General features: G+C 35.8%; 1 protein-coding gene across 1 annotated transcript in view; it reads right to left on the bottom strand.

The window, feature by feature from the left end:
• Window positions 1-2,473: 2,473 nt before the first annotated feature.
• LOC141494057 (glutamate decarboxylase 2-like) overlaps window positions 2,474-22,776 on the bottom strand; it is a 77,970-nt gene continuing 57,667 nt past the window's right edge. Inside the window, exons 5-7 of the mRNA XM_074195230.1 lie at window positions 17,289-17,396; window positions 15,790-15,879; window positions 2,474-2,647 (exon numbers count right to left, since the gene is read on the bottom strand). Of these exons, the coding sequence (XP_074051331.1) occupies window positions 2,474-2,647; window positions 15,790-15,879; window positions 17,289-17,396 (372 nt within the window). The remainder of the gene's footprint in view (window positions 2,648-15,789; window positions 15,880-17,288; window positions 17,397-22,776) is intronic.

The following is a 22,776-nucleotide window of genomic DNA, read 5'->3' as shown; positions in this document are numbered from 1 at the left end:
AGATAGGGATTTAGTTGCAGAATTCTTAAATGTGAAGAAACACTCTCCCAGGAATTGGGTGAATAGGGCCCCTTTGAATATGTTCAGGTGCAAAGAATTGAACTTTTGAAATCCATTAGATTATCATCACAGAAAGTGGCATCCTCCTTAAGTGAATAGCTATGCCCCAGGCTACAAAAGGAAGAGATCAGGACATAGAGATACATTGTTTTTTTCAGGAAGGATGAGTTTGTTAGAGTACTGGCCCAATAAAAATCCACAATTCATTGCTGGTCCACTTCATGAAAACTCATAACACATAACCATATGGTGAATTCTGAGGTCAATTTATAGGAAGGAATAGGAAATTTGACTTGCAGAACAAATACCCCAGTGATATTCTTGACCCACTGGAGAATAAATAAAAAGACATAAATAGTTATCTTCTAATGTCATCAGTGAATATACTGATAGGGAAAGAGGAGAATTGGATCCAAAAGTCATTTATGCCTAATTATACACTTAAAAACTACATAATTAAAATGAGTTCTTGCATGAAACATTGGAGATGTAAAAGTTAGTCATTTCACCCCAACAGAAAGATATATAACTGTTATTATCAGGTGGGGATCTTCTTTTTCTGATTTATTTTGATCAAGAGTAGTATTGGGGCATGTAATTCATGAATTTTCTTCCTTCTTCATTGCACCTTTAGTTTTACTGTCCATAGAGATCCTATGACCCTTAATAATTTCTCAACAGGTGTGAAGGGAAGGAGAGCCTAATGGATGACTTACAAATAAATCACCAGGGGCTACAATATGATCTCAAGGAAATACCTCAGTATCTCTAATGTTAGAGGCTTCAGGGAGAGACCTAGAAGAGTCAATTGCTAGTCTAACTTGGGGAACATCCTGCTCCAAGTATTTTGGTCATTTGGTTTTTTGTTCTTGGGGAGGCATTAAATGCATCAAAGATCCACTCAAAATGATTTCTCATTATTGAAATTTAGGAAAGCTTAAGCTTGTATGGGAAGGAAAAAATTATTGATATTATTTCAATTGCTGTTGCCAGATTCCCAAGATTAGTGAACTCATCATTAAAGATAAGTGAGAATTACAAGTAAGCATCTATGTTGTAAATGCCTTCTTCCTGGTCACCTTCTGGAGATAATATAACATATAGAAAGATTTTCTTTACATAGATCTCTTTTTTTTTTTGCCAAATGGTAGTGTAAGTTTCTTAGCTTATCAAATCCTGGGAGCATACTTCAATAATTTCTGTTCAATTTCTTTTTTTTTAGGTTTTTGCAAGGCAAATGGGGTTAAGTGGCTTGCCCAAGCACACAGCTAGGTCATTATTAAGTGTTTGAGACCGGATTTGAACCCAGGTATTCCTGACTCCAAGGCTGGTGCTTTATCCACTATGCCACCTAGCCGCCCCTCAATTTCTCTTAGATTTTATTTTCCATTTTTCTAATCTGAATGACTTAATTATTCAATCCTCTTTGGGAAGATTCTTTGAGAAAGAGCATCAACTGTTCAGTGGGGAGAAAAGCACTGGAAGGCAGAAGAAAGAAAATGATCCAGATAGATCCTTAGACTGAGGTTTGGTGAATACTATGTACTGGGGGATCAGCTGAGGGAAGACCATGTGAAAAGCTTAATTGGGAAAGAGTACCCTATTGTTGTCCTGTAGTTGATCTGATATAGCATTTTTAAGAGCTTCAAAGCTCTCAGGAAGTTTGAAATACTGAACTTTAGAGATGTGACAAGCTGTGAGACATGTAGAAATAAGTTGTTCCACCTTGTAATAATTTGTGGGTCTATGTTTCAAAATAAGCATTACTAAGTATCACTTGTGCCTCCTTTGGGAGAAAAAAAAACCATCTGCTTAGTTTTTCACTTCTGCCCCAGAAGTTTTTATAACCCATATAAAATAAAAATCTATACTTTACAAAATAGGATCTTCTTTATATATATATATTTCCTTTTGTAAAATTATATGTATTTAAATACATTTGAAATGTTGCTATAGGTAAATTAGAAATATTTTTCTAATACTATGAAAAAGGCAAGAGTTTTAATTTTCAACATACATTTTATATTTGCTTTATCTTTTTCCCTACTGCACCCCAAAGAACATTTTTGTTAATCTTGTGGGGGGGTAAATTTGGCACCATTCAACCCTACTACTCTGAAATGAAAATACATACTAACTTTGCTCACTTTGTTGGAATTGGGGGAACCATTTTTGACAGTTTTCAGCTTTTCCTTTTTCATTGTACTGCTGCTTATGAAAGAGGTATCATCCTCAAACTTAAAGAAGGACTTTGAAAAGGAGCAATGTTTCCTGGTTTTTTAAACTGCACTCTACATTGACACCACAATATAGAAATAGATTCACTTTGGAACAAACTACAAATACATTCACACAGTTTGTGACAACTTAATTGTCTAGCTAGAGAGCTGGGATAGCTTAGTTGACTGGATGATTATAAATCCTGTCCAAGGCGTTCTATTTCCTCAATCAGGAAATCAATGTCTTGATGAGTTGCTGCTGGATTTGAGATGACCATGCGAAAGAAATTGACTTTATCTCCCAGGGGTTGATAGCTGACCATAGTGGTTCCATACTCCATCATTCTGGCTTTAATCACAGGCGCAACCTATAGAAGCGAACAAATGATTATTTTTCATCTTAGACAATACAATAAAATCATGAATCTTTTTAATTTTTTGAAACTAGCTTTCTTTCTTTTTAAATCAGCACCATATTGGTTTTCCCTTCAAGGAATAAATTCCTAGTTTTCCTGAGATTAGATGAAGTTACTGGTTTTTCAGAGTAATGTGATCAAGACCTCAAGGATATCATGGTATAGTGATAGAACATCAGCACTAAGATTTTTGCATTTGAGGCCTTGCATTGCCAATTACTATTCATGTATCCTTATCAAAGACTAAGTTTCTTCATATATAAAATGAAAGGATTGAGATAGATTATCTGCAAAGTGTCTTCTAATTCTAATATTATATTTGATTCTGTGATTTTGGATTCCCTTTGCTGGAAATAATATAACATATAGAAAGATTTCTTTTTACATAAATCTCTTTTCTGCCAAATGGTAGTTTAATTTTCTTGGCTTTATCATATCCTTGGAGCATGCTTCAATCACTTCTGTTCAATTTCTATTAGACTTATTTTTCCATTTCTCTAATCTGAATGACCTAATTATTCAATTCTGTTTGGGGAAATGCTTTGAGAAAGAGCATCAGCTGTTCAGTGAGGAGAAAACAGAAGAAAGAAAAAAATTGGAGTAGATCTAGGGCCTTTTGTGAGATCTCAAACTAAAAAGTTTTTTTTTTAACCTTGTGATGGATAACTGAGAGATAGCATGAGTGATTAAATATGATGAGAGATAGAGATAATAAGAAATAGAGACTGTATCTTGGTGTCAGGGTTCAAGTCTCATGCTATCTGAATGATGATGAGCAAATCACAAAATCTCAGTGTTCCTAAGTAACTCTCTAAAATGTGATATTGTACAACAGCTACTGATTTTCACTGGGAGAAGTTTGCTGATCTGGGATCACTCCACATCAATGACAAAGCAAAACAAACAATCCATTTGACAATTCAAGAAGTCCACTCGTAGTCAAGTGATCCTGAGATGAATCCCTGTTATGGGTCCTCAGGGAGTATTTGGACAGTGGTTGCATAGGATGAAGGGAACAGATAGGGTGTGATCTTCATTGGAAGAAGTACTCAAGACTAAAAGTTGTCAGAACATTGAAGCATTACCTTATTGGCTTTGTTTTTTTAGAGGTTGCTTGTGATCACTTAGGGGAACATGTATAATTATTATTATCTAAAGTATAGAATGTCTAATAGTTGTTCTAATCCAATAAATGTAAATAAGATTTGCAAAGCTGAATAGTAAGGACAGAAAGCAAATGGACCAGTAGTAATTTCCATTTTTAAAATTTTTTGGGGTTAAGTGACTTGTATAAGGTCACATAGCTAGATTTGAACTAGATTTGAGACTAGATTTGAACTCAGGTCTGCCTGACTCCAGGGTCCCATTATGCCACCTAGCTGCTCCCTTCCATTTGTTTTAAGAGCATTTTAAGTTTCTGTGCCCCAACTCCATCATTACATTTTAATAATTTTTGATAATGTTTCAGTTTCTAAAAATCACAGTATTTTGTTGAAGTAAAGATAATTCAGAGTACACATTTACACTATCTAATTGGGAGTGTGAGTGAAGAGGTAGAGTAGCATGGATATTTCAGAAACAAATCCAGCAGAAGTGCTGAACAGATTTGGTTTTACAAAATGAATTCTAGGCTAAGTCCTATTGTCTATGAAGTTGGTGCTAATGTTGAGTCATTTTTAGACACATCCAGCTCTTTGTGATCCCATCAAGAACTTTCTTGACAAAGATCCTGGAGTGATTTGCTATTTCCGTCTCCAGAACATTTTATAAAGTAAATGTTTGAGGTAAACAGAGTAAAGTGACTTGCCTAGGTATGCCTAAGTGACACAGTTTGTAGGTGTCTGAGGCCAGATTTGAATTCGAAAAGATGAGTCTTTCCTGATTCCAAATCCAGTGCTCTATCCACCACGTCAACTAGCTGTCCATCGCTTATCGAATCAAGTCTCAATTTTTTAGTCTACTATTCAAAGCTCCACTCAATATTACCTCCTTCATAAGGTTCTACATGAGAACATTAGTTAACGTTTTTCCTTGCTTTAAAGAATTGTACCTTGTCTTCTTGTATCCTGTTCTTTAATCATGTACATTTTATTTCCTTCATTAAATTTTCAAGCTCCTTAAAAGCAGGGATTGTCTTTTACATGTCTTCATCCCCTTAGCCTAATACAATGAAAAGCAATAATGGGGACGGACCAGAGTGAGACATTAAGACTACACAGAATGAGCACAGGAAAAATTGCTTTTCATACAATGACCTAGATCCCTAAGAAAACTCTCAAGGAGGGTCTCACTGTCTTTGACTCAAAAGAGGCAGTGAGATATAATGGAAAGAGTACTAGATGTCAGAATACATGGACTTTTGGGAAGTCATTTGACATTTTCGGGCTTGGCTTCCTCATTTTTAAAATGGCCATCATACTACTTTCTTTTCTTACTTCACTTGATTCTAAAGAAGGTCATAAAGTTTAGAGTATATAAAATTCTTATAACAAAAACATAAAGTAGTATAAAAAGTCAGCATTGCTGATTGAAAAAATGAATAGGAAAAATATCTTGGGGAAATGGAACATTTGTATACACACACATATGTGTGTATGGATGTGTGATAAAGACAGACAGTAAGATTATGATTGTGTATGTGTGTGTGTGTGTGTGTGTGTGTGTGTGTGTGAGAGAGAGAGAGAGAGAGAGAGAGAGAGAGAGAGAGAGAGAGAGAGAAACTGCATGCATTTTGGGAGGTTTCTTGGATAATATACTTATAAATATCTTTCAGTGATTCTAAAACAAACTTCACTAGTATAGTTACTTTTAAATAATGTACGTTTTACTGATAAACAGGAAAAAATCTGTTATGAATAATAATAATAATAATATAACAATAAATAATATGAAATAACCCAAGAGTGTTAGCCATCTGAGCAACTTCAGGTTTATTTTTAGGCACAAGTCCTACAATTTATTTTGCTTTTCAGAAATGGAGAATGTGCTAGTTTTTCATGCCTAGATATTTAGCTTCTATGAACAGAAATAAGAAAAAATCAAAGTGATAATCTCTATAATCCAGTGACTTCTGAATCTGCATCCCTTTCCATAATTTCAATGCACTGAAGATTTTATCCTTAAAATGCCCAACACATGTGAAATCTTTACTTAGGTTATAGAACCAAATTGAACAAAAGCACTGTCTTCTTGGGCAAATCTGGTTCCCTTATCTGTTAAAAGAGAGGATTGGACTAGATTACTTATAATATTTCTTCCTACTCTAAAGCAAACTATGACTGATAGAATGGTGAAAAGAACTTTGGATTTGACATCAGAAGATCTGGATCTAAATCCTGAATTCTACTTATTTTGTAACTGACCTTGGACAAGGTCATTAACCTCTCTGAGTTTCTATAAAATTAATGGGTTGGACCCACATGCACAAAAATATTTATAGCCACTCTTTTTGAAGTGACAAAGAATTGGAAATCAAAGCAATGTCCTTCAATAGTGGAATGGCTGAACAAATTGTGATATATGAGTGTGATGGAACACTATTGTTCTATTAAGAAACCATGAAGATTAGGACTTCAGAATAGCCTTACATGAACTAAGCAGAACCAGAAGAAAATTATTTACAATAATAGCAATATTGATGAACTTGTACATTTCAGCAGTATAATAATCAAAGATGATTCTAAAAGCCTTGTGTTGGAAAATACTTTCCATAACCAGAAAAGAAATTATGGAGTTTAAATGCAGACCAAAATTTACTACCTTCAATTTTTAAAAATGCCTTATGTAATGATGTCTTTTTTTTCTCTGTTTGGATTTGATTCTTCTTTCACATCATGAGTAATATGGATCTATGTTTATCATGATTGTGCATAAATAGCTTATATTAGCTTGTGTTCATTGGGGGGAGGGAATGGAGGGAGGGAGAAAAATGTATAGTTCAAAATTTTGCAGAAAAATGATTACTGAAAACTACCACTGCATGTAATGGAAAAATAAATAAACATTAAAAATAATTAATAGTCTGGACTTCATGATTTCTTAGAATGTGCCAAAATTCAGTATGGATTTATAGCCCAGCGTGTGCTATTTCCACTAGGATGAGTGCTAAATTTGAACTGAAATTCAAAACTGGGATCTATCTAGTCAGATTTTTAGTTCAACAGAAACAATTATAGACATGCAAAAACTTAAGTCCTGTCAGAAAATATAGTCCTGCCTGGCTAGAATCACCTGGAGAGTGGAAGTGGGGGATGCAAGTCTGAGGTTAAGGACTGTTGATTGATTATCTGCACCAACAGGGCTAGAAATCTCAAATTAGAAAAGGAACTTGTTTCTGAGAACAATTTGGAAAGTATACGAACGTGAAGAAACTTAAGATGGAAGGATTGCTAATAATTTCTGAGTTTTAACTGTTAGATTTAATGTCTCTAAATGGAGGGATCAATTTATCTGAGTCCTTGAACAACATTTAGACCTTTGTGACTTTTCAAAACGCGTAAGATATGATCACAATGGACTTGACATTACATCCCAATTTAAGACCCAACTGAGTATCACAAGCAAATATCTTCTTTATGGCAGAATTTTCTGAACTGTGATCAACTCTGATCTCTTAGATGAATGAAAATCACAGGTCAAAACATTAATCTGTTTTCAGTCTACATGCCAGACAGACTTTGGAATAAACAGCATTCCAGTGACAAATTCACAGTTATCTAAAGCGATATTATTTCTAGATTTAAAAACGTCACGCTGCCAAATAAATGGATTATCAGTGGCAACTGATTAAACACTAACTATGAATGCAAATGAAGAATAAAATCCTGATGACTTGTATGCATTGTATTCTCATTTCCTTCTAAGACATCTTGACCTATTCCTGGATTATTAGCAGAGAAAAAGAAACCCACTGGGAAAAGGCTTCCCTCTCCTTCAAACTGAGAGATCACTGGAGATCTAATCAACAAGAGCCCTACTGAGACTGTGGAAGTGTGATGAAGGGTGTTGGGAGATCATTCTTTACTGCTGGTTCATTAGTTTTCTCTTGCTTGTTAAAATAAGGGCAAATGAGTCAACATTTGCTTTCTTCAAAGAGGGCTTATGTTAAAGTAGCAGGAATTAGGCAGGGGAGAAAGCAGAGAAAGTCTATTTCTAACATAAACTATTAACACTAATAGCCAGCTATGGGAGGCAGCATGATAAAGTTTGAAAGCAATTTTACACTCTCTGTCTCTCTTGTCTCTCTGTGTCTGCCTCTGTCTTTCTGTCTCTCTCTGTCTTTCTGTCTTACTCTCTCTGTCTCTGTCTGTCTCTTTCTCTGTGATTGCCTCTCTCTATATATCTATATCATCTATCTCTATCTCTATCTCTATATATCCAATCAAAACTCCCTACAGAGAAATTCCTATCAATGCAGAAATAAGAAAAATAGATAACTCTTCCCTTACTTGTAGACTTAAAGAATTGCTTGGAGGCACTGAGATGAAATGTCTTGCCCCTGATCACATAGCCAGTCTGTGTATATGTCAGAAGAAGCCATCTTTTTTTTCCTCATGTCAAGATTGTCCCCTCTATATGATACCATTCACCTCTAATGAAAGTGCTATAAATCTTAATTATTCATTTTAATAACAATAATAGAAGATAAAGAAAATTATTCTTGTACTTTAAAGGCCATTTCAAATTTCCCCTTCCTCCTTTATTACTCAATATAAAAGCATATAATATATATATATATATATATGTAGAGAGAGAGAGAGAGAGAGAGAGATAGATAGTACAACTTTCCTAAAAGTACCTATCCAATGTTGCCTCTATTCCTACCCATTTGTAATCCCTTCATGACATAAAGGACTATACTAAGGAAATAGGAGAGATGGAGATAATAACTGAACGTAATGAAGACAAAAGGAAGCAGAATCATTCTATCAATATAGCTGTCTTGTGACTCCAGAGGAAGTGTCCTTTAAGACTGAATAATGGCATTTCTAAATAGAACCCTCAATTACTACTCATCTATCCCATTTCACACGGGTCTATCTCCATTATAGGAATCAGCAACCTATCAAAAGTTCTTTTCTGCTTCAGCGTCTATCAGAGTGAGCCCCTTGTTTGATCATGATCTTATTGTCTAATAGGGACAGATTCCCATCTTAATTGTATTTTTGAAGAATGGCAGAGTTGGCTATCCATCTACACTTTCTGAACACTCCTCTTCAAATAATTTCAAAACAGCATGTCAAATAATTGAATTTGGGAGTGGCATGGCCAACAAAAAGTCAGGGTGAGACATTTTTCCAGCCCAAGAAACCTAAGAGATTGGAGGATCTCTGCTGCCATGTAAGGGCCTGTCCAGAGAACATGTGGCAACAGCAGGAGCCCTGGATCTTGGAGGGGAAAGCAATGGCAGCAGCAGAAGGAGTAGCTTTAGGCACTCTTACTGCTCAGAGATGGTAAGGGGGTCAGACCACTAATCAGGAAGAAATTATAGGGGATTCTGAGCTGACAATGGGTATAGGACCAGGAGTTGTCTGTCAACTCCATTAACTATAGGCAGCTCTGGGTTTCACTTGCAGCTTGGAGAGAAATACTTGTGATTGGTCAGAAGGGAGCAGTGGCCCTCATTGCAAATTTAGGATAGAGAGGAGGGCTAGTACTTGTGACTGTGGGGGAGCAGGGACCTTTCCTGGGTAAAGACCAGAGGAAAGACCTGGAGAGCAGTGACTATACCTCTTTTAGGATATCACTACCTTGGATGCACCGAAAAACTTGCAGACCTCCCCCAACCTCTGAAATTTCTGAAAATAGCAGCATGAAAAAAACGTAAAACTTGGGACAGTGCTTCCCCTTACCCTTGTAAGCCCAACTTTATTCTAAAGTTCAAAATAAAAAAAAAGACTAAAATAATTGAGCAAACAACAAAAGGAACCCAACCATTTAAAAAAAGCTAATTTTGTGATAAGAAAAACCAAAACACAAATTTGGAAGCAAATTTTGGAAGCAAAAGAGTTATAAGCAAAGCCTCAAAGGAAAAAAAATAGCACTGGAAATTGGACACAAACTCAACGAGAATTGGACTGCATTAGAAACAAAAAACCAAAATCAAAAGAATGGAAAAAATAGAAAAAAATGTGAAATTTCTCATCAGATTAACAACTGACTGAAAATAGATAAGTAGAAAATCATTTAAGAATTATCACATTACCAGAAGTCCATGACGGAAAAAAAAAGATCCTATAAACTTCATTTGGCTAAAAGATACCAAAGACAATGAGCTATTATCAAAAATGTTTACAGCAAGATTCTCCAATAAAGGTTTTCTTTCTTTCTTTTTTTTTTTTAGGTTTTTGCAAGGCAGATGGGGTTAAGTGGCTTGCCCAAGGCCACACAGCTAGGTAGTAATTAGTAAGTGTCTGAGACCAGATTTGAAACCAGGTACTCCTGGCTCCAAGGCCAGTGCTTTATCCACTATGCCACCTAGCCGCCCCTCATTTCTTATACATATACATATATATGGAATTTAGTCAAATTTATAAAAATAAGGGCCCATTTTCCAATTGATAAATTATCAAAGGATATGAACAAACTGTTTTCAGAAAGAGAAATAAAACCTACCAATAGTCACAGAAAATACTCTAAATAACTACTGAATATGAAATGCAAATTAAAACAACTTACACCATCTTACATTACTTGCCATCTTACACCAATAGATTGACTAGGATGACTGAAAAAGAAAATGATAAATGCTGGAGAGGATGTGAAAAAATAAGGACAATAATAGACTGTTGGTGGAGTTGTAAATGGGTTCAAACATTCTGGAGTAAGATTTGGAACTATGCCCAAAGTGCTATAAAACTGTGCATATCTTTTGGCCCAGTAACACCATAACTAGATCTGAAATCAGTAGGACTCATTTCAAAGAGATCAAAGATAAAGGCAAAGGCCTTATGTGTACACAGATTTTTATAGTAACTCTTGATGTGATGGTAAAAAATTGGAAATTGAGGGGTTGCCTACCAACTGGGGAACAAATTATGATAATTTGTGCTATTAGAAATGATGAGCAGGATAGTTTCAGAAAAATATGGGAAGACATATGTGAATTAATGCAGAGTAAAATAAACAGAACCAGGAGATCATTGTATATAGCAGCAGCAATATTACAATGATGATCAACTGGAAACAACTCAGCTACTCTGATCAACACAATGATCCAAGCCATGTCCAAAGAACTCATGATAAAGAATTCTGTCCACCTCCAGAAAGAGAGAGCTAAGGAAATCTGAGTGCAAATTGAAGTATAATTTTTCCTTTGTTTTTCTTTATTATTTTATTTTTCCCCAATGATAGTTTTCACCATTCATCCATTTGCAAGTTTATTATTTCAGCATTTTTCTACCACCCTCCCTTCCCATCCCCCCTCACAGTATTGAATAATTTGGTAAAAGTTGCACATATATAATTGTGTTTAACATACTCCCATATTGGTCATGTTGTGAAAGGGGAATTAGAATGAAGAGGGGAAAAACCATGAGGAAAAAATTCCTTTCTTTGGTTTATTTTGGCCTCTTTTTTGGTGACATGCTTAAAATGGAAATAAGTTTTACATGATTTCACACACACACACACACACACACACATATATACATATATTTCACATATATATGTATAAATGACATCATATTTCATGCCTTCTCAATGAGTGGTTCAGGGATTGGAGAGAGAGAGAGAGAGAGAGAGAGAGAGAGAGAGAGAGAGAGAGAGAGAGAGAGACAGAGAGAGACAGAGAGAGACAGAGAGACAGAGAGAGAGAGAGAGAGAGAGAGAGAGACAGAGAGAGACAGAGAGAGACAGAGAGACAGAGAGAGAGAGAGAGAGAGAGAGAGAGAGAGAGAGAGAGAGAGAGAAAGAGAGAGAGAGAAAGAATCTGGAATTAATTTTTAAAAAAGAATGTTAAAAATAATTAAACTTGAAAAATGTGCTTGTGAGGATAAGGTTATCTCTGTCTGGAAACCTGCTTCTGCTGTCTAGAGATCTGTTTTTCTTATTTTTATGCACACCTATTTCTGGGACATCTGCCTAACATTCATAATGGCCCAACCCCTTCATTATCAGGAGCCTTTCCTGCCATCTTTAGGTTGATGGATTACTTAATTAGTATATCATTGAACCCCACAATTTTTTTTATAATCAACCAAAGTAACTCCCTCTGGTTCGTAACCAACTTTGCCTTAGTAGGAATGATTTCAGTCCCTTGCTCTATATAAGAGTTGAGGAAAGTAGAGACTGATCTTCTTTTGTCCTTGCTTTAAAGTCACAGGTATAGTTAAATCTGTGGTGCCAATCTTTACAAAGGACGGCCCATCTCATTAGCTCCTTGTCCTGCCTTTACTGTTCTTGGTTGCTTGTATTGAATGAATTGGCTTGCTTTATACCCACATTGTTTCCATGGTTCTTACAAAACCAACCTCAGAGTTATCTCACTCCACAGGAATTTGTCTTCTTGCATACAACCTATGACACTATATCAGGATACCCTGAACTTATAAACCTTTGTCCAGGATAGGAGTCTTAATCTCTAGGAAGCTATTTTTACCTCCTCAGATTCATCTTAGAAGGCAAAGACTAGGAGTATGAAAAACATGTCTCAAGGAGGACACCCTGTTCCTCTAACCAATACTCAACCTAGGGGCTTGCCCTGAATCCCATATCCTTTGGTTTTCTTTCACCCTGACCTCATAAGCAGAGCCAGTAAAGACAAGTCACTGAGCAAATGCCAAGCTGCTAATCACAGTCCAGAGATTTGGAATCATTGCTCTTTATCTTTCTCCACCTTGGGAGTATGCAGAACTGACCAGTTACCCATCCTGGTCAGCTGGCAAATCTCCTCTTCACTCCCCCACAACTATGTCCACCATCCCCTAGACATTTTATGGGCCCTTTTTATTCCTTAGATCTGATAGGTTTCCCTTCATCCCTTCTCTGGTTAGATTATTTTTGAAGGACTTATCAATGAATAAAACTCTTTTTTCATCATGCTTTTCTCATTCATTTTAGATATAAATGGAAAGAGATTAAATTTAAAAAAGAAAGGTAGCTACATTTCCTTTTTTTTTGGTGACCAGGCAGCTAAAGTAATTATTTAAACAATCAGATTCAGTAATGAAAACAGGGTAGAGAGGAAAATTCATTCAGAATTTCTCAACACCCTCTTCCAGTATTCAAATGGACAAGAATATGTTAATTATTTGATGATAGGCTAATTCTGATTCCCCAGGGAAAGATTTCCATTTCTATCATATGCTATATAACATGCTAAAACCTACAAATGTGATTTTTTTTTCTAAAGAGGAAGACTTGGGTTGAAATTCAGCCTGTAAAAATTATTGACTGAATCAATGTAGACAAATCACTTAAACTATATGAGTTTTAATTTCCCTGTGCATAAATTTGATTTTAGGAAGGATTTATTTGTAATTTGTGATCAGTGTTTATAACACCATACACCAATTAGAGAGCAAACCTAACGCATCCCAAGCTGTTATGGAATTTGCTGAGGAATATAGAGCTTAAGTGGCTTGACCATGGTCACACTACTAGAAGGAAGCAGGGCAGGATTTGAACTTTGGTCGTTTCAACTCCTAGTCTAGCAGTCTATCCACTATTTCATATAGTCACTTGTAATAAGGGGTTAATAATATTCATTTGATGTATCTACCTACCTGAGTTGTATGTAAAGTGCTTTGCATACTTTAAAGTGTTATTCAAATGAACCATTGAATAAATTTCATAATTTTCATCTTCCTTCAAGGATCAACTCAGGTATTGACTCCCCTTTCTCTGATCTCTCATTCTTGGTGCTTTCTTCTGGCTCAGTTTTTACCAAACTGCTTAATCTAATATTTTCCCAGTCTTCTTCACATGCTACTTTGTTTTTCAGTAGGCAAGATTTAGCTTTATTCATCTGTGTACAAGCTTTATTCATCTATGTATGAATATAAGTTCCAGAGGACAGGTACTGTACTGTTTTTGCCATTGTCATGCTGAAACCTATCATAGTGCCTTAAAGGTAATAAGTCCTTAATAAATGTTTGTTTGGTTGTGATTTTCACTCTAGTTGGTGGTTTCATTTAGGAAAAGACAAAAGAATAGATTCATCTGATTCTATCAAAAATATCAAGTTAGTTACTTATAAAGGCACTTTTTATAATTTAAGTAAGAAAACATTATTCCTGATCCTGTCAAGAAAATCAGAAATTTTCTTTTCATGTAATTAATATTTTCATTTCTTCTTAAGCAACACTTTCCTAGAATATGCCCATCATCTCTCAGATCATCTCTAATGGGTTTTGATTCATTTTTGATGACTTACTTTCTCTCATCTGCCTGTAACCTGACTTTTGACCTTTCTATAGAAACACTTATAGAGAAACCTAGAAGTCTGTTTAAGTTTGAGATGAGAGGCCAGTCTACCCCCAAGGCTTTCTTGTCATCGTCCCTTTAGGTGGGACCAAAAAGAAAGTTATTCATCCAATCCAAAATAAATTGATAATTGATAATTCAAAACATTTTTCTTTTAGCCACCATCGTCAACAGAAGATGAACTCTATATGAATTTTGGAAATGATTAAAAAAAGACCACATACAGGTTTCCATTTCTAATACTATTTTTAAGAGTAAATCTCTGATAATTCAGAAGGAAAAGAAATTATTTCTCTGAAAGTTAAATTCTCCTCCACTTTCCTCCAGAAGAGGGAACATAAGAGGGCAACTTCATAGGTGTTTCTGCTCCAAAAGTATATTTGACTCATAGTAGGTCACTAGACAGTTGCGGCCATTTACCAGTTTCTAAAAAGGTCAACTCCTCAGACATTCCCTCAGAGAGATCATGCAGGACAGTTTTTGCTCTTCATACTATACAGAGAAATTGAAAGCAAAGAGATAACTTGTGCCAAGTAACTAAATGAATCAGCAATGAGCTAGGTAGGAGCTGGGCTAGTTCTCTGACATAAGGGAGTTAACTCCCCACAGATTGTTTTTAGGTGAGGACCTATGATTTCATTGGTGAAAGAAACTTCTGATAAGGACACTTTTCTATCAATAAAGACCTTTGATTGTCTACAACTAACAATCTTAGAGAAGTGGAACTTAACCTGGAGGCTGTGTCCTTATTAAAAATTTTTTTGGGATAACTGTCAGTATAATAGATTTTCTTTTTCATCTTAAGTATTTTATTTTATACATTCAAAAACATTATTTGGGGCAGGTAAGTGACAGTGGATAGAGCATGAGCAGACCTGAGCTTAAATCCAACCTCAGACACTTGCTAGCTGTGTGATCCTGGGCAAGTCCCTTAACCATGTTTGTCTGTGTCTTCATCTGTAAAATGAGTTGGAGGGGGAGAATGCAAATCACTCTAGTATCTCTACCAAGAAAACCCTAAATGAGATCAGGGAGACCCAGATTTGACTGAAACGAGTGAACAATAATACCAACAACAAATCACATCTCTCCAAATCTTCTGTTTCCAAGACTCAATAATACCCACTGTCCTTTCAATAATCCTCATAGGTATGCACTCAAGGCCCTTCACCACTGGACACTATCCTGTTCTCAACTGCCTTCCTCAAATAAGCTCCTTCAAACTGAACACTATTGAGTTCTCTTCTGGTCTTAACTCTTAATACTTCAGTTAGATGTCTTAAGGCTTTACTCCATCGCTAGCCATCTAGTGCCTGGGTGCCCTAGCTTCATTCAACATTCCATCCATGGACCTGTTGCCATTTTTAATGCTCTAGGTATAGCAATGGAGAAAGGATGATCACTTAATTAGTTATTTTTAAGACATCACAAATTCTTTTTTAAGCACAGAGAAGTAAATAAAAATATCTCTGAGAGCATCGACATTTTCAGATTTCCTCAAATTACTATTAACAATCATTCTATGCTTACAAAATAGTCTTCAACAGCTCACTTGGAAAAACCAATGCACAGATATCACATTTCTCTTAAATAACATCATGTATTTGCATGCATGCATATATAAGTAGAAAACCCAATATGCATATCATAGGAACTCATGAATTGTTTACCTTTGAGAGACGACTCATTCTTTCTTCATTGTCTTCCAAGTGCCGTAAACTTGGGGGAATATACCAGAAGCAGACGTTTGTGTGCTGAGGCTAAATGAAAAAATAGAAAAAAAATGAAACTTTGACTCATAGTTGATATTTAAAGTAGATTAGTACCAATGACTGCTAAATCAATGTTCTTTGATCTATGCTCTGTGAGATGCCCACTGATCAATGGTGTGTTGCAGTGAATTTATTTAATGAATGAATGATAGAATAGGCTTTATATCTGATGTTTGTAATGAAGTAGAAGATCCAGGTATGGTAGTATACATCTATAATCCTAGTTAGGAGATTATAGTCATGAAATGTTTTTTTTACTCAGAGCAGTGATATGGCCATATCTGTGCCTTTGGAATAGTATTTTGTTATCTTAATTATCCAGCCATCCTGACCTGGTTATAACCAGTCTACAGCTCTGGAGATGATTTGGAAGTCTACATACCCATCCCAGTGGTGTGGAAGATGGATTGGATAAGGGAGAGACAGTTGATAAGGAGACCAGGTAGAAGACCATTACAATAATCCAGGAAAGATTTGATGAAGTTCTAGAATGGCAACAGTAAGAATAAGGAGAAATGGTCTGACATGGAGAGAGATGTAGGAGTAAATCAACAGGTCATGTAAACTCATTAGAAATACAAAGTGAGATAGGAAAGTTAGGCTGATGGATCTCCAGAGCTCAGGAATTCTGAACAGTAGTAGGCTGTACTCATTAGGCCATGTCCCTGCCTTGTTCAAAAACTATTTCATAACACATTGTTGACCCCAGGATAAAACACAAATACAAGCCTCTCCATTTAACATCCTTTACAATCTGACTCCAACTTACATTTTCAGGATTAATTCTTATTTTCTGTATATGTTCAGTCCCAAATAGACTTTTGATTACTTCCTAACTCAATATACTATCTAGATAGAGTATATATCTGTACAGAGTAAAGTATAAAAAGACTGGGAAGGGGCTAGTCTGTGAAGGGCTTTAAAAGCCAAACGGAGGATATTATATTTGATCCTTGAGGCAATAGGAAACTAGTTGATAACTTACGTAATAGGATATGTAAGTGACATGGTCAGGCCTGTGTTTTAGAAAGAGTAATTTGATAGCTAAATGGAGTATGATTTAGAATGGGAAGAGACTATAGAAATAGTCCAATCAGGAGATGATGAAGGCTTGTTCTAGGTGCTAGCAGTGACAGCCAGTGAAGGTGGTATAGAATAAACAGAATTTAGCAACTGACTGCCCATGGGGGGGATAAGAGAGTGAGGAGTCCAAGGTCACACCTAGATGATAATTTTTATAGCTCCTGCAGCTCATGGAAACTGGATCGTGGAGACTACCATCCCACACAATGCTCCCTGGACAAGATTTATCCATGATATCTGAAAGGTGGACCCCAGACACCAATAATTAATCATTTGGAGCTGTTAGGATTATGTAAAACAGGCTACAGTCATACCTTTCCATCAAACACCATTTCATATCCTTCTCTGTTTTTTATAAGGTTGTATAAATACTCTGCTAGCTCCAAACACTTGTCAATCTGTGCTTCAAATCCGATGGTCCCCTAAGAGAAGGAACATATGTTTAGTTAGCACCTGATGGGGAACAAGGGAGATTTCAGGCAGAGTTGGATATAGTCCATGAAGGTCCCAGACTCCAAACTCCTACTTTTATTTACAGCTTCTGTAGCACTTTCCTCTCAATTTTTGATGTTTCCGATCACCTGGAACTAGCTTTACAATTATATAAAATAGGCAGTGAGGTAAAGTGGAGAGAGCTCTCTGAATCTGGAGCTAAAAAATCTGGATTCAAATCTTACCTTTACAACTGACTAGTTGTGTAATCTTGGGGGAGTTTGTTAGCCTTGTTGGTCCTCAGTTTACTCATTTAAATGAAGGGGCTAGACTGGAAGTTTTTAAAATCCCTACCACATTTGCATTTATTATGTTAATTCCAAGTAGTTTTGGTCCCCTTCTAATTAACCCTAAGGCATTACACTCTGGAGGATTGCTTTTAAATTGATTTCTCCTCCTCATCCTTTAACATTTATTGAGTGGCAATGGAATGACTCAGAAAATAACTACCACACCATAACACAAACATTTAATGTTTTTCTAACAATAATTAAACTGAGATGGGTAACTCAAAGTGATAACTTTCTTGTTTATAGGCTGACTTTATGGGGTCTGACTAGGAAGACACACACACACACTCACACATACACAGTGCATGTCTATCATTGTAGTCAAGGGGATGTGAGATCTTATTTTCTGTGGACTTCTCCCTTGAATGCTCAGATCCAGGATAATAATGTATTCTAGTTTGATTCTGGCTGAACACAGGGTTTTAGCCTAGTTCTGATCTGCTTGGAGCCATGACCTACTGACCCTAGAGCAATCATTGAAGGTTCTGAATGCTTAGGATTAACCTAGAAGTTTGGGTCCACTTAGAATGGACCTTGGGATTGTGAAATGTTTGTCTTTCAACATGGAGCTCAGGACCCCTGTGATGTGTATGTAAACTTCCAAGTAAGCTTTAGAGCTGTAGACTGGTTATAACCAGGTCAGGGTGACTGGATAATTAAGAGAGAAAGATTGATTTTAGAATTAATCCTGCTCCTGTTTTTGCCATTGACTCATTGTGTGATCCTGGGGAAATCATTCAACTTCCACAGGCCTGTTTCCTTATCTATTAAGAGGGTAACACTTTACTTACCACCTAGAAATATTTGCTATAACTAGAAAGCTTTGGATGAAATCTATAAAGTAACATTTATTAGGCACCTACTGACAAGCTGGGATAGAAGTAAAATTGTCTTCATACTCAAAGAGCTTACATTCTACCATTTTAATTAAATATGCAAACAGTAATATCAGAAACAAATTTCTGATAAAGCTGTGGAAGATGATGTTCTATGACATCAACATATAGCTTGTGTATTTTCCTAATGATTTTCAAAAATTCTAGAAATAGCATAAATTTTGTGCTAGAAGCCTTAGAGATCATCTAACTGACCATCTCACTTTTTAAATGAAAATGAAGTCTCTAAGATAGAGTGACTTGGTCAAGGTCAGATATAGTGAGTGGCAAAGGCAGGATTCAAATCCACTCCTTTGACTCCAAAGCCACTACCATGCTCACTACCATGACAATTCAAAGAGGAAGTGGAAGAATATCAGGTCATTAGGAGATCCCCAAGGCACAATAGGGAGGTCCTCTCTTCTACTGGTTATAAAAACAGTAGCAGACAGGGAATGAGTTAATGTGGTATATAATTTATTAAGGTAAAATAAATTAATTTAAGTTATTATTAATATTAATATAACTTAGTAAGGTCACCTAAAGACCAATTTTTCTAATGGAGGGTCCACTTGAAAAACTCCCTATGTACTCAGTTAGTCCTTCTTAGTAAGAAGAATTCTTGGGACAGCTAAATCACTGACCCTAGAGACAGGAGAACTTGAGTTCAAATACTGCCTTAAAATGTACTAGCTGTGTGACCTTGGGTGAGTTACTTGACCCTACCTGCTTCACCTCCCTACCCCCCCCCCCAAAAGAAGAGTTCTAATATAGGTATATCAGAAAGATCACTTTATTAACCCAATTGTCTCTTTTGTCTCAAACTTGTTTGGAGAGAAACATCTCCAGAAGTTGGTTTTCTTATCTTTAGAAGAATACTATCAAGTTTTCATTCACTAACCCCTAATATTTTGCTCAATGGAATCCTTAGCTATGGCACTTACAATTCACTTTTTAAATGGGGAGTAAAGGCTTCTTGAACAGAATGTATATAATTATGCAAGTGAACATAGCAATTTGGGTTCAACAGTTTACAAATACTGATCTCTCAAGATTACTGCAAGAAATCCATGAAACCATGGGGAAGGAGGAAGGCAAGAAATGCGATGCCTATCATAGGTCTGGCCACTTGGCTAGTCTGTAATACACCAGCTGAGTCCTAGAACTCCCTCACCTTTGCAGATAAAAGTATTGGATCCCTGAAACTTAGATGCCTGCAACAGGAATTCTGCTAATGAAGTATTGAACGGACTGTAGAACATCAGGAGGATGAAGCTTGAAGACAGAGATGCTTTCATTATCATTTGAATCTCCAGTACCTAAGGAAGTGGTTGATGTGATAGGGAAGGAGATAGGAATGGACCTGTGATTTTATTTCTATTAGGAACTTTTAGATTAGGGATGGGGTATGTTTGGCAAATCATTTGGTCTGGTGCTGCCAAAGCAACCACAGGCTGGACTTGAAGCTCAATAAATCTAGAAGCTGTTTACAGGTGAGTTAATTAAATATCTATATATCTATATATCTATATATCTATATATCTATATCTATATCTATATCTATATCTATATCTATATCTATATCTATATCTATATCTATATCTATATCTATATCTATATCTATAGGTTTTTACAAGGCAAATGGGGTTAAGTGGCTTGCCCAAGGCCACACAGCTAGGTAATTATTAAGTGTCTGAGACCGGATTTGAACCCAGGTATCCTGACTCCAGGGCCAGTGCTTTATCCACTGTGCCACCTGGCTGCCCCTAATTAATTAAATATTTGACCAAATATAGCAGGATAATTTTTGAAGGTGATAATTTTGTATGGGCCTTGAATGATATTATAAATATCCTTGGCAGTAAAGAATTCCTCACCCCTGCTCAGAAATGAAGAGAATCCCTCTACTTCTGTACCTCCTCTGATAAAGTCCTCATTTCTGAAATATATAGAGAACTGAGAAAAATTTCCAAGTGATTACCCAATTGATAAATGGTCAAAGGATGTGCCATCTTTCAGTCAAAGAAATCAAAGCTATCTATAGTCATATGAAAAAAATGCTCTAAATTTCTATTGATTAGAGAAATGCAAATTGAAACTTAAAGTCTTAGGAAGGTTATCTAGAGCAGAATGTGTGAAATAGACTAGCATTCCCAAGTGTGGCTGAACCAAATTAAAATGTAATTGGAAACTATTTTACAGAATAAATGAGAATACAACAGGATATAAATAATGTTAATCTGTGATTTTCTATGTAGCCTTCAAGGATCTTGGTCAAGAAGACTGTTAAAGTGACTTGCTCAGGGTCAAGCAATCAGTATGAGGTAGGACTTGAACTCAGGTCTTTATGTTTTTATTCTCTATGCCTAGCCACCTTTCTACTGATTATATAGGGTTTATTAAATGCTTGCCAATGGCTTGATTTGCTTGTCACATATCGGAAGAACAAAACTCACTTTTTGCAGAATTCTTTCAGCAAGATTCTTATATTATAAGATAAATGCCATTAATATATTTACTGTATTCTAATTTTAAAATGCCAATGAATAAGTGAAGAGAGAATTTATTAAATTCTTAATATGTACAAAGCAAAGTTCTAATTGCAAGTTTCACTTTTCACAGATCTCATATTCTAATAAACAGAAACAAATGTATAAAATGCAAATACAAACAGTATATTCTCAAGTTGACTCCCTCAGGCCTCCCTAACACTAGTCTTATACTTAGGTTTAACTAAAATATGAATGATATTTTTTTTTCTCTTTTGAGTAAAGAATATTGTAGCATGACTTACTCAGGACTATAAAAGTCAAAATAAAAGTGTCAAAGTGAGATTTGAACCTAGGACTGCCTAACTATGCTATCCAGTCTAGTAGGCTAAATACATTGCTATATGAAGACATAGTAATAGAAAATCACTATATGTGTGTGTGTGTATATATATGTATACACACACACACACACACACACACACACACACACACACACACATATATATATATATGAAATTATATTTATGAGATTGAGTGTTGGAAGGAATGTTAGAAATTGTCTAATCTAGCTCTTCCTCTTTCATAAGTGAGAAAACTAAAGTCTATAAATGTTGACTTATTTGTTTAAGGTCAGGTCACACACATAACAGAATTAAAACTTGAATCCAAGTCCTGGATTCTCACATCTAGTGTCCTTTCTAGCACCCATTCTGCCTAAAAAATTAAAAATAATAAAATATGCAGTTAGTCTCTATTAAGTAGAAAGTATTATTAGCCCAAATCCCATTCCTCAATTACGTCGAACAACAAAAAATTTATTAGATTATTATCATTATTCAGTTTGATTTTCCTGACTCAGTTTCTGTCTGAAATTAGGTATGGATCCCCCAATGTTTTAACATCAATTTTTCTTGGGAAAGGAGCTGAATTCTCTGGTTTAACCTGAAGAATTCTTATATAGTATGTATCTCTCCAACTTTCCACCCATCTATAGAAGAACTGACTAAATTGATACTATTTTTATTATACCAAATTATTATTATACTTTGTCAACCATGAAACATTAGTTAATATTTATTATTGTTATTATTAGGGGGTTAGCCCTGGGATTTTATTGGTGTTACAAACACCCAGGTGAAGAAATTTCCTCTGATATCAATGCAATCAATCAGCACCTTTTCTGTAGTTAAGAACATTAGGAAGTTTGGTGACTTGCTCAGAGTCACACAACCAGTGTGTATCATCACAAGTAACACTTGAACCCAGGACTTCACAGACAGCTTTCTATTCACTATGCCCTGTTGTTTGTCCACTATTTTTACACACATCCAAAAATACTGCTCCATTTAATAGATTCAAGTGGAAATAGTTCCAACTGAAATGTCCAAGATACAACCTTGAATAAATATCAACTTATCTCCTGGAAAATTCTAAAAACATTTGACTGGAAGCAATTCTGCAGCTGGGTTATATCTATTCACTCACTTTCCTTTCATGGATCCTTGCTGTTTTAGGGCTACCTGATTACAGTGTCTTTTGCTTGGTTTCAAATGGTCAGTCTTTAGACACCACCTGATTCCCTTAGTGACACCCGAATTAGCTGTAGTTGTGCCAAGCCTCCCTGTTAAGTTCTAGGCTGAAGCGCACTCACAC

Source organism: Macrotis lagotis, chromosome 7 (assembly GCF_037893015.1).
Source record: "Macrotis lagotis isolate mMagLag1 chromosome 7, bilby.v1.9.chrom.fasta, whole genome shotgun sequence".
Lineage (NCBI taxonomy): Eukaryota > Metazoa > Chordata > Mammalia > Peramelemorphia > Peramelidae > Macrotis > Macrotis lagotis.
This window is presented reverse-complemented; position numbering and strand designations above follow the sequence as displayed.